The sequence below is a fragment of the Mycothermus thermophilus genome (genome assembly GCF_041956435.1).
Source record: "Mycothermus thermophilus strain CBS 625.91 unplaced genomic scaffold VTJ04scaffold_4, whole genome shotgun sequence".
In the NCBI taxonomy this organism is placed as follows: domain Eukaryota; kingdom Fungi; phylum Ascomycota; class Sordariomycetes; order Sordariales; family Chaetomiaceae; genus Mycothermus; species Mycothermus thermophilus.
The window spans coordinates 148776-161526 of NW_027191430.1; the positions used below are offsets into that span (position 1 = coordinate 148776).

At 56.6% G+C, this 12751-nt stretch overlaps 3 protein-coding genes across 3 annotated transcripts; 1 reads left to right on the forward strand and 2 right to left on the reverse strand.

Moving 5' to 3' along the window:
- Nucleotides 1–1224: 1224 nt before the first annotated feature.
- VTJ04DRAFT_5750 (uncharacterized protein) lies at nucleotides 1225–7674 on the reverse strand (the record flags this gene model as incomplete). The annotated part of the gene is made up of 1 exon (XM_069363899.1): nucleotides 1225–7674. One exon carries the CDS (start codon nucleotides 7672–7674, stop codon nucleotides 1225–1227), a length of 6450 nt encoding a protein of 2149 aa, XP_069217779.1.
- A 2931-nt stretch (nucleotides 7675–10605) lies between these two features.
- VTJ04DRAFT_5751 (uncharacterized protein) lies at nucleotides 10606–11699 on the forward strand (the record flags this gene model as incomplete). Its single annotated transcript, XM_069363900.1, has 3 exons — nucleotides 10606–11161; nucleotides 11212–11278; nucleotides 11345–11699. The coding sequence occupies 3 exons, from the start codon at nucleotides 10606–10608 to the stop codon at nucleotides 11697–11699; spliced, it is 978 nt and encodes a 325-aa protein (XP_069217780.1).
- Nucleotides 11700–11707: 8 nt separating this feature from the next.
- On the reverse strand, nucleotides 11708–12340 carry VTJ04DRAFT_5752 (uncharacterized protein; the record flags this gene model as incomplete). The annotated part of the gene is made up of 3 exons (XM_069363901.1): nucleotides 11708–11748; nucleotides 11796–12012; nucleotides 12263–12340. The coding sequence occupies 3 exons, from the start codon at nucleotides 12338–12340 to the stop codon at nucleotides 11708–11710; spliced, it is 336 nt and encodes a 111-aa protein (XP_069217781.1).
- Between the last annotated feature and the right edge of the window lie 411 nt (nucleotides 12341–12751).

Sequence of the window (12751 nt, forward strand, 5' to 3'; positions counted from 1 at the left end):
AGCGAGGAAAGAAACTTCGCAAGCGACGTGTGGAAGCGCGTTGCAAGAGTGATGCCAAGTTGTGTTCTACCTGTGCCAAGATGCTGCCAAGTGGGCGCACGGTCGGCACTTACAGGCGACCTCCACTCTCTAACCCCGTGTTTTCAGGGTGGGCCGCTGTCAAATTGGGGTCGGGCGTTGTTGACAATGCGGGGGTGGGGAGCTTCTGTGGAGTTGACTGTGGAGATGTTGAGCTGAAGACCGAGCTCTCGTTGCCATTGTGTTGTTGGAGAGACAATGATCTGGAACATAAAAAGACCATAAGCTAAACATCGGGAAAATTGATGAGAATTGGATTCGGTATAACCAGGGACATGGCAAACCGAACCATTGGTCGGAGAAAGCAGTTTTGATGTACAGTATAAGTGCCAAGCATCCTTGATGATCACGTCGGTATGTACATACATACCTACCAAGTATTACTACGCACTACGGAGTAGGTGTGTCAATTTCGCAGCTGGACGTTGCGTTCATGCAGCACCCGGGAACCTGGGCGAGTGTGTGTGCAACTCGTCCCGGGGTTCCCGACTTGGCTCCAGGTCGTTGACATCACTGGGTTCTGGCCACACTAACCGATGAGTATCGGAGCGTTACATGGCTCCGGCTGGACACTCCTTCGGGACGACACTAGCTGCTCAGGCCCTCAAACAGACCATCACATGGTCGAGCAAGCTTTCATCAACTTGGCTTGAACAGAAAAAACTATCCTCCCTGGCAAAAGACTCCCTCCATACCTATGAGAGGCGATTGAATGCAATGCATTGTGTGTGTGTAGATCCGGAGGAGTTTCCCCAAAACTCCAAGAACCTGCTCGTGCACGCCTTCGCGAACGGTCACCAAGCCTCTTTGAAGGTGTGCTGCCGCAGAGGTCTGGGAACTTACAGACACTCGATCGCGTCCCCTCGCTTCGACTCCTTGAGCAGCCCCTGAGAACAAGAGCATCACATGTCATAATCTTCATTGCTGAGCTGGTACCTAGAGCAAGGAGGTCGAGGCCGAGGCTGAGGATGCCAATGACTCAAGGAATGAAGGTCTGTTCATCGCTGTGAGCCGGTAGAGCAAGAATGTCGGAGTCGGGGACGTGATGAATGTGACTCGAGGAACGAAAGTCTATCCAACAACTAGTAATCCAAAACCTGACAATAGCTTGACCCTCCAAACCCCCTTCCCATCTCAAAATCCCTTCTAATCCTCCCCTTCCTCATTAAACAACTGCACAATCCCCCTCCAATCCCTCGCAACCGCCACATCGATCGGCGTCCTCAACTCCCCATCCTCCGCACGCGGGTCCAGCCCGAGCTCCATGAACCTCTTGAACGTGTCCACCACCTCCTTACCCGAACTCCAGTACCCGTAGTCGCTCATATCAGGCTGGCGGTCGGCCGTCACGTGGAGTAGCGTCCATCCTCGCTTGTCCACCGCCGCTTTCACGTCCGCCCCGAGCGGCAGCAAGACCTGGTCCAGCGCCGCCGCGTGCGTCACGTCGTGCGCCGCGGCGTACTTCTCGTCGTCGAACCAGCCGCCGCGGCGTTCCGGGTCGCGCGAGGCGCGCCATTCCGCCGCCGCGAAGGGGAACAGCGGCGTCTCCCCGGCCTTATTGCGCGCGTTGATGCCCACGCGCGTCGTTACCTCTCTGAACAGGGACGCAGCCTCCGCGGCGGCCGTTTTCTCCCCCACCAGCCGCGGGGCGAGGAAATGCAAGGCTGTATTTCCCGTCTCGGGGTCCGGATCGGCCGGGTCGGCGCCCTGAGAGAGTAGATGCTGCACCATGAATGCCGATGTCTGCCCCCGGTTTGCGTAAACAGACAGCGCGATGTGTACCGGCTTGTGCCCTCGAGAATCAGGGACATGGATAGCGGCAGGGCCCTGCGCAATGAGAGCCCGGAACGCCTCGCGGTGTTCCTCCTTCAGTTCACCCTCGTATGTGCAGAACCAGTGGAGAGGCGTGCGACCCGTGTCGTCTGTCAGGAGGGGATCGGCACCGGCGTCGATGAGAGCCCGCACGACCTCGACCATGACAAATGCTGGCAGTCTCGAGTGTGGAGGGCTCAGCCGAACAAGCGGCATGCATGCCGAGATCAGCAGAGTCCGTCCATGGCATCCCTTGCGGTTGCAATCCGGTCGTTGGAGACGAGACAAAACGCTCTGTGCCTTGCCGCGTTCCTCGACAATGGCCTGGAGGACAAATCTACCATCATCGTAGGACACGTAGGGGTCGGCACCGTGAGAGAGGAGCAGTTCGATCATGGCATCCTGTCGCGATGTGAGATCGTCACCGTAAACATCCGGCCTGGCAGCTTCGTGGAGAGCATACCGGGTCTCCTTGGTTTGTGGGTGTGGCAGCTCGTTCGGGTCCATCCCTGCTTCCAGGAGCACCTTGACAACGCTGGGTTTCATACACTCCGCGACGACGAGACGTAGCGTGTCAGGAGACCTGTGAATATGGGCCCCATGTTCCAGGAGGATCTTGGTGATCTCGGGGCTGCTCGACAACCCCAGCGCCGTGGCTCCTTGCGTTAGACCGTCCCCGAGAACCGTCGCGTTGACATCCGCCCCGTGCTTCAACAGCACTGGGACCATCTGCTCACACCAAACCCCGGCCTCCGAAACGGCGACGAGAAGGGCCGTGAAACCTCGCTCATCCCTAGCTTCGATATCCGCACCCCTCGAAAGAAGATACTCGACCGCCTCGATCTGCCAGAAGTGCTGTGCCTGCGCAAGAACATGCAGCGCGCACCGCCCTCTCTCGTAGGAAAACATCTTGCGATCATGGATGGCGTTGACATCCACTCCAACCTTGTCCACAAGAACCTGCAGGACGTGAAGAGATGGCAGATCGCGGTGGCAAGCGGTGCCGAGGAGGGTGCCTCCGAGCTTATCGCTTGGGAGCTCGCGCTCCTGGGCTTCGAGCTCGGCCACCTTGTCCGCGAAGAACTCGAGAAGGTCAGCTGCGCCGTCGGTCGCCAGCTTGTGGAGAAAAGTGAGGTTCATAGAGAATTCTCTCCAGAGAACGTCCCCACCCAGCTCGGCGTACTCCTTGATGCTGTCAAAGTCCCCGTCCGTGAGAAGGAAATGGAGGAGCTCGTCTGGATCGACCCGGTCTGTATCCGTAATGGCCTGCTCTGCGATGACGTCAAATATGTCCTTGCCACAAGCGATTAGAGGCGAGGGCTCGCTGGGAGTTGGATCTTGGCTGATGGCCCAGCGACCACGCCAACGTGGCCGTCCGTGTTCTGTGAATGCGGCACGTCCTTTGCCCGACGATAATAAGGCCTTCATGACTTCTCTTGTTTTCTCGGTCGCCTTCACCTTGTCCGTTGCCAGGATGAACTCCTCCAATGTTTTGTGATGGTCCCGCGGCTCGGCGCCGTGTTCGAGCAGTCGGCGCACCATTTCCCAGCGTTTCCTTTCCACCGCTAGATCCAACGGTGTAAACATCTGCGTCTGAGTTCCGTCTGCCACCAGAACCGCGGCCTCAAGGTTGACATCCGCCCCAGCCAGTTTGAGCAACTTGACGATTCCACCAGCGCGCCACCATTGTCGATGGGAACGCCAGGGCTTCTCATCCTCCTCAAACTCAGCCAGGGCGTGGAGAGGTCTGAGGCCGGCTTCATCAGCAAGAGTTGCGTCCGCCCCATAGTGAAGCAGCGTCCACACCGTCTCATAGCTTCCTGATTGACACGCATGGTGAAGCGGCGTCCTGCCATCGCCCAGCCTGTTGATGTGCTTCTCCAGCGTGCCTCGCTCGCGGTACTGCGCCAGCAACAGGTCCACGGTCGAGGCCAAACCTCTCGAAGTCGCGTAATGGAGCGGAGTCATCCCCTTCGGCGTGACGACATCAACATCCCCGCCGGCGCGGATGAGCTCCCACATCACCTCTGCCGAGCACCACGCCAGATGATGCATCAGCGTCAGGCCGTCCGCGTCTCGTTCGTTGAGGTCTAAACCCCGGAAGGCCGGCGTGTCCAACACGAATTCCACCGCCTCTGAGCTGTGGGCAAGGTGCAGAACAGTCTCTCCCTTCAGGTTTCGGGCCAGGGGCGAGGCGCCGGCTTCGATCAGGGCCTGGACTGGTTGTCTCAACTGAAAGGCCGGACACCGACGGAACAGTTCATGCAAGATGGTGTTCCCGTCCTCGTCGACGATGTCGGCCGGGACTCCCAACGCCATCAGCGCCCCAAAGTTCCCGGCATTGTCCTTCATAACCGCGTGCAACAGAGATCGTCCTTTGTTGTCGAGAAGGGTGGGATCAGCGCCATGTCGCACAAGAAACTGGACCATTTCGATGGAATCTCGACACTGAACCTTTTCGAAGAGAACGGTCCGGCCTTTATTATCGCGCAAGTTCAGGTCCATCCCGGCGTCGAGGAGAAGACGCAACAGTTCCTCGTCCTGTGGCATGATGGGAAGTTCATACTTAAGAGGCCATCTCCAGATGGGGGACTGACCCTTGGCATTTCTGCGGTTGGGATCGGCCCCGGCTCGGAGCAGCTCTGTGACAAGCGGTACCGGAGCCGCGTCAGCCAAGCATTTCATGCATCCCAAGACGTAATGGAGGACGGTATCGCCATTGTTGTCAGCGTCGTTGGGGTCAGCCCCGAGCTCGAGAAGCTTGAGGAAGGCCGAAGCGTCTGGCTTGTTGTCGCGCCACGTGCTTTTGCAGCTTTCTTGGTAAAGAATCTCAAGAAGAGGGGTTCTCCCGTCAGAGTTTCGCGCGTGGAGGTCAGCACCATGTTTGACGAGCAACTCCAACACCGGTATGCTCGGCCAGGCGAGGTGAAGTGGCGTGTTTCCGCGCTCTGTCCGGGCATTGGGGTCGGCGCCGGCCGCGAGAAGCGCTTCGACGGCCTCATTACCGATACCATCATAATCATTCGCCGTGATGGCGAGGTGCAACGGGGTCACGTTCTTTCCGTGATATGAGTCCATGGTGGCGTTGACATCAGCACCGGCATCGACAAGCAGCCGGAGACACTCGGCCGCGTCTGAACCGCCCCAAAGGTAAGGGTCGTCGAGAGACGCCCAATTTTCCGCCAATGCATGAAGGGGTGTTGGGTGCCGCTTGACGTTAAGAGAGAACTTGTCCTCCCATTCCCACTTGTATTTGCGGCCAGAACATCGCTTCATGGGGTCGGCCTCAAACTCCAACAGGAGTTTCACCGTCTCAACAGAATGGCTACCCGCCGCGGCGAACAATTTTGTCTCGCCTTTGAACATGCTGTTGACATCGGCCTTTCCTGTCTCAAGTATCACCCGCAGGCTTTCCACCTCGCGAGTTTCGTGCATCAACTTGTTGATCTCCCCCTCCGGAACAAACGGCAAGAAGGCGCGGATGACCTGAGGGCCAGCCCTTTTGAAGGCGAACTCCAGTGCCGTAATCCTTTGCTTCTCGGCCCTCTCGGCAGCCTCTTCTTGTTCGCTCGGGGTGGCGTGCATTGCCGAATCCTCGTCAATCTCTGGCCACGTCTTGAGGAACGGGTCGACTCCCTCTTCGAGAAACAGGCGCACGGTTGCCTCGCGGTCCCGAAAAATCGCATAGTGGAAGGGTGTGAAGCCCATGGATGTGCCCTTGCCCGAGGTGGGGTCAGCGCCGGCGCGGAGGAGCATCTCCGCGAGACGAGCTTTCCTTCGTTCCGCCGCGTAAGAAAGCGGCGTCCTGTTGTCTAGATCTGGAGTGTCGATGAGCTCCGGATCGCGGTTGATGAGGTGCTGCATGACATAGTCCGGGACGAGACCGGCATCCTCGTGGGCACACAAAATATGGAGAACGGTGCAAGATGCGGACCACGGTCCTTTCCAGGTCAAAACCATCAACGCCTGGAACGCCGGTGTTCCGGGTCTCAAGTACTGGTCCAGGGCGTCCAGGATTTGGTCTGCTGCTGATGTTCCTGCCGTAATCTTGCTCATGTGGAATATCAAGCTCTCCGTGGCGTAGGACGACAACTGGTGGTCCACTTTTGCATCTGCGGTTGCCTTGCGCTTTCGGCGCCATTTCTCATTTTCCCAGTCAATTTTGTTGTTGCACTCCCTGTCGGGACCGTCGGGGTCGCAGTTCGGGGCCGGGAGATCGTCGATGACGGCTACCTCGGAGAGAGGACACCGGTCAAGGTATTGGAGTAACAGCTGCGCAAGCATGGCATGTGACTCGCTGTCCGACAACACCGGGAACCCAGCGGTGGTGCCGTCTGCATTACGTTCCGGATCGTTCAGGAACTCGGTAAAGGAGTGGTGGATAACGCTGACCGTCTCGTCCTCGAGGAGCTCCAACAAGCGCCCGCAGCCTGTGCGCACCAGGTCCTTGCCCCGGCGGAGGTCGCCATCGCCCATCAGACGCGCCACGAGCGAGCCCAGCTCGATCAGCCGAAGCGGGCGGCGCGCACGCGTCACGCATGCGAGCAGCTGTGCCTGCTGCTGCGAGGTCAGGCCGCTCCGCCGGGCGTGTTCGCGGAGCATCCCTTCGTAGACGGAATAGAGCGTGCTCGGAAGGAGCTCGTCGAGTCTCTGCGGAAGCTCGTCGGGGACGACCTGACCTTCACGAAGGGCGTCGGCGAGGTTGTCCAGGGCAAGGCGGGCGTGCAGAAAGAGTCCCTTGGCGCGGGTGCAGATGGTTTGTCGAATCAGCTCGCCTTTGTTCTTCGCGTCGGCGGCCCCTAGGAGTCCCTCCCTGAGCATCTCGTCCATTCGGGCATCCACGTATCGTTCCACGTCCGGCGACAGCTTGGCTGGGTCGAGGCGCATCCTCGCAACTCTGGGATGCCGCAAAACAACGTTCTCGATGCGGGAAATCGGCCGGCTCGTCATCAGAACTCTCGCCAGAGCGGGCTTCCCTCCATCCCTCGGGGTTGCCAGATCCATCAACCTGGCGACCAGATCATCCAGCTCGCATTCGTCCATCTCATCGAGGGCATCTGCCACACAGAAGATTCGGCCACGGAGGAGGTCCGCATCCCTTTCCAACGCGTCCACGAACGTCGACCAAATGAGGGTCAGCTCATTGCCCCGGACATGCTGCGTCTTGGACAGCTGCCACAACGCAGACTGCAGCGACGGGCTGTGCGGCAGCAGCTGAGCGGCGAAGTCTCGAACCAAGTATCGGGCAGTATGGTTGCGGTCCACGATCTGGCGGAAGAAGAAAAAGAGGACAATGTGGTCTCCGGAAGCTTCCTGCAGCTGGCAGATCGTGGATGCCGAAAACACCGACTTCCCACTTCCCGCGACGCCGCGAACATAGAGCAACCCGCAGTCGCCGTCCTGTTCCGTCGCTTCCTCCACATCCACCACCTCCACATCCGATTCCTCACCATCCTGCTCTCCATCGCTTCCTCCCAGCGCCATCCACCTCCGAAACACCTGCTGTCCCTTCATCCACTCCCCCGTTCCTTTCACGTGAGCGCGCAAATGCTTCTGAAACTCCCCGCCCGGCGAGAGATAGTCAGTGGGCTGCAGCCATTTGAGGACCTTTTCCATGCGGTCCTCGGGCCGCTCGTCTTTCTTGGAGGGATCCGCGGGCACCCGGTCGTAAGTGACGTTGGTGAAGCCGGAGAGGACGGAGCTATCGGAGCCGACATCAGACAGGGCGTCTTCGCCGGCGTCGCTGCCGGCGCCGATGGGCGACCCGGGAATCTCGGCGGCCATGGTCAGGGGCCGGGGTCGGATCTGGCTGGTTGATGCCGTGGTAAATGTTCCACGGCGGGGTGGTACAGGTCAGGTCTCTGGTGAAACGGCCAAACAATCAAATCTGCTTTTTCGGAGCGTCCAAGGTCGATGCGAGGTCGACGAGTAGCTGGTAAACAGGCGTGGTGGTCCCTCTTATGTCAGACACCGCTCTGTCCAAGCCACCGTCGGTTGGAGCAGCCCCTTTCTGTTGTTGTCATATTGTCCAAATGACTCACTTCTCACATTCAATATCCTAGCTTAGTTCGATAGCTGATAGCAGACACAGGTGCCATACATCGCGCGATCTGCACTGAGGAAGGGTGCTTTGATGACGGGCCACACCTAACCGAAGGATGACTCTTAGCTCCCAAGGCCCAGCGATGTTACCGTAGGTAGGGATCAAGTTCCAATGTATCGGATGGATGCCTGCTGCTTGAACCGACAACTTCGTTTCTACAGCGATACAATCTCTTTCTAGGCAGGACCTCTTGTCGTCGCGAGATGCTTCCCATCGCTGGGCCATAACTTAACTTTTTGGCTGTGATTGTGGCAGTGCTTCCCCGCATCAATGTTGCCTTAAGGCTGGCTGACCTCCTGCAGCCTTTCGGAATTTCCACTCTTCTTCTGCGCCACCACACCCTTTCGCATGTCTGTTGTGCCTGTTGCGATGCTTCTACATTCTCGAATCGGAACGCTTCGCCGCGATCCTTGGGGGGAGGATTGTGTAATGGTGAGAGATCTGCTTTGTTCGCCGGCAGCCCAACCCCGATCTACAGAAGCATGCTCCGATTGGACGACTTGAATCTTATTTTCAACCTTATTTTGACGTCCGGGATGATGTCATTCATATTTCGCCCTAGGTTGGTGTTTGACTACGGGAGTCAGCGTTGACGTACATACTGATACCTTTGTCGCTTAAAAACTTACTTATTGTTGTTCCGAAGCATGTCCAAAGGATTTGACTGCCCTGGAAACGAAACAACCTATGAAAAGTGAAGTTTGGCTTCCTCTGGAGTGTATGTCTTTTCCTCCAAAGCTGTTTCTCCATCTCTTGCTCCCGCCAGATGAGATTTCAAATGTTTTCTTCTGACTGCACTGACAAACGCTTGCTCTTGTTCTTGATTTTAGAGTGGTGTTGTGGGCCACCTGATCTCGGGCCTCTGGTTTGGTGGAGTCTTGCCCACAGAGACTGATGATAGGGTTATATGGTGAGACGGAAACATGCTCCCCAAACTGCGGGCTGGTGGTCAAGCTTTCCGCTTCCTGGAGGCGTTCTTCCCAGCATGGGAATTCAGGACCAGGACAAGAAACCCATCCTCTTCGTCCCCCCCGGTCATGCCCCGCCAAAAGGCAAGGAGGGGTTGGTCCTCAACCGGGCATTGGGCACCAGTTATGCGGGTCCAACACCAAGACCAACGGGGAGGGCGACGATGAGGTCAACAATCACATGGTCCACGTGGAAAACACATCGATACGATCTTTATCGCAGCCCTCCTGAACGGACAATGAGCCGTCGACAAACACCGTCAATGAGATGGTTGTAGCTGTTGGTTCCCTCCGTTGGCTCTTCGCGTGAGCAGGTCGGAATCGTGTTCGCGATGCGGTGCCAATGGGGAGGTTCGAGGGGCAGGCGGCGAAGCTGCGAGAGGACAACGCATGGCGATATCGGGTATGGCGAGGGTACTCTGTAAGAGCTGAACAGTTACAACACCAGTTACGGAGTAGTACTAGTTGATGTGCTCCCCAGGTTGATGACATGCTGTTTCAGCTAATTACGGCCCAGCAAGCCTCATGTAGAGGTGCATCGCAGCCTGTGAGGGAGCAGATCAATACGTGGCCCCAGAGCCGGAGAGCTGCAGCCAAGCTCCAATGGCCCTCTGAACGCAGGGTTGAACTTTATCTCGACGTCATGATCTTGATGAGGTGCGATCGACAAGCATGTTGCGTGCTGAGGCCGACTAGGTGCATCAAGATTGTAGTACAGCACACCTTGCTGCTCATGGCTGAGAGGCCATTCTCATCAGAGTGGGTCGAATTGAGCAGTGCAAGATGGGTTAGGTGTTGACGGCTGAGGGTGCTTGGATGCTTGGTGGAAGGGAAGAGAGCTTGAGCGTCGGGTCCACATCTGGGGCTGAGAAATAGTCATGACTCTGTGTTTTTGTTTTGTCAGTGAACAACAAAACTTGGTAGTTCTGGATCTGTGGTGACGCGCGCGTGTTGGACGTGTTTCTTGTGGTGTTGTCTCCCTGTGTAACCACGACACATGGCAACGGACCGGAAAATCTCGGAATTCCGAGCTTACAGGTGTCAATGGCAGACGGAGGTCCCCGTGCAGGCCAGCCGATTCTTCGCAGCAAAAACATGGAAAATGGATGTGAAGCTTGCAAAGCCCCGGAAGCCGCAGGTTCCGACGCGGCAAAGACGAACCACAAAGCTCTGTTGTCTGCCCACACACGCCATGGACCCCCATGCAATTTTGCCTAGCCGAGTGGGTCCCGATTAACCGAACGCCATTGACTGGTTCTTCTGCAAGGCTTGTGGATTGGCAAGCTCGGTGTCTTGGCTTGTCCCGGCGCAGAGATTCTTGGGATTCCTGGGATGTGTGTGGATTCCGGGGATTCCTGGCCTTCTTTTTTTGACGCAACATCCCTCACCGTCACATCTTATCTTCCACCTTCTCGTCCTCTTCAACATCCCGTTCCCAAAAAAAACCTCCAACCCGCCGGCCTGCCCAAGTTCCAACTTTCAACCTCACTTGATGGCCAGCGCATGATCACCGGGACGAGGACACTGCTGCCGTAATCGCCAGCATCATCACCACCACCACCATCTCCTCCTCCGCCGCCATCATACCCGCCATATTCGTTCTCACCACTTTCACCGGGGAGCCGTCAACACCACGCCATCGCCATGGATACCGCGCTTGAGATTCTCGACCCTCTGGTCTTCGACAAGGCGTACGCCTATTTCCTCCCCGCAAAGGCGCCGTCGGCCTTGAACAGCAATGCCACCACCGGCATCCCGATCGATGTGAACGCGGCCCCGACCTACGGCTCCATCTGGGCCCGCGACAACATCATTCGCCAATGCATCTCCATCTTTATCGTTACTCAGATCGGCGCGTCGGCCATCTACTTCTTCTTCAGCTTCCTGTCCTACTTTTTCGTCTTCGACCGCCGTCTCGAGTATCATCCCCGCTTCCTCAAGAACCAGATCCGCCAGGAAATCACCATGTCCATGCGCGCCATTCCATGGATCAACATCATGACCCTTCCCTTCTTCCTGGCTGAGGTGCGCGGTCACAGCTTGCTCTATACTCGCGTCGACGACTACGGCTGGACATGGATGCTTGTTTCGACTGTTCTCTTCATGATCTGGAATGACTTCATGATCTACTGGATTCATCGCCTTGAGCACCACCCCAGCGTCTACAAATACGTCCACAAGCCGCATCACAAGTGGATCAGTATGTTTTCTCCTTTCCCACCTCTGAGCAAGGCCGCTGACATGTTCCAGTCCCGACTCCCTGGGCCGCCCTTGCCTTCCACCCCGTCGACGGCTATCTCCAGTCGCTGCCCTACCAGTATGTCTTATCCTGCCCCCTTTAATGTAGGCATCACCGGCGGCTGTGTTGCTGACACCACCCTAGCGTCTTCGTCTTCATTTGCCCCACTCAGAAATATCTGTACATGGTTCTTTTCCTCCTGGTGCAGGTCTGGACCATTTTCATCCACGACGCCGACATGATCACTGGCCACTGGCTCGAAAAGTACATCAACAGCCCCGCCCACCACACTCTGCACCACATCTACTTCACTGTCAACTATGGCCAGTACTTCACCTGGGCCGACAGCTACTTCAAGTCCCACCGCCCTCCCCAGCCCGAGCTTGACCCTCTGAACGAGGCCCTGCGCGTCATGCGTGAGAAGGGCCTGGTTGATGAGAAGGGGAACCCAATCCCGCAAAAGAAGGATGGCAAGGGCAAGGGTGGCAAAGACGAGTAAGACGATTTTTACGTCCCGATATCGTTTTGTTGAGAAATGTTGATCTGAGCTGCCATGCATCGGATTGGATGGCATTGGGAGCAGAAAAAAACATACAAGCGGCATGGCGGCATAAGCGATTGTGACATTGTTTGGTTTGGTTTGGACACACACACACACACACACACACACACAGGGGAATCTGGGAGGGTGGATTTGTGCTAGATTTGTTGCTGCGTGCCTTGGGACCGTTTTCCCTGGACGCGCCTTCTGCCTGATAGTCTGGGACTCGCTCAGCTGTGGTCACCAGCCAGGCTTCTTTTAATGTATACTTCTTAGTTTAATACGCCGTGATGAAACGGGTCTAGGGAGGATGGGTCTCAGAGGACGCAAGCCTCGACCGTGAGGGAGGAGCCTCAACAAACACTTGGGGTTAAGTAATGAGGATGCTATGAGTTAATGAAAATAAACGCTGACGTTTTGGCCAACGTTCAATTGAAAAGTCTTGTGTCTGAGCCCTCTTACCTAAAGCATTCTTGATCTGGCGCAAGGTTGTCTCGGGACGGATATTCGCCGCAAGTCACCACTTGTCTCAGAAGCGTCGGCGTTGCGAAAACTCCGTTGAGAATGATGACCAGCTTATGTATGTATTGAGCCAGCATGGCGTGAGTAAAGTCTAGGCAAAATTGCATGTGAGACCGTCATTGAGATTATTCAATGATTTCATCCGCTCATAGAGTTACATGAACCCAAAGTTGAGGACACCCTCATGGCTCCAGATCGTTTGGTCTCTTCATCCCTCATCTTATTATTATCCCCGACTTATGTCAGGGTCACTTAAGTGGCCCATCCCAGCACGCAATGCTGATCACCCCTCATGCTCGCCGATCCATATGTATGTACACACCAACGGAGCTTAGGTGCTTATGTAGGTCCCTGATCCAAGCAAGGCATCGACAGACCCACTCGTAACGGTCGTCCCCCTCACGTCCCCTCCTTTACGACATCACCCATTGCCCATGATTGGCAGCTCTCCATCACACCAGATCCAAGTGCAAGTTCCTGCATACTTC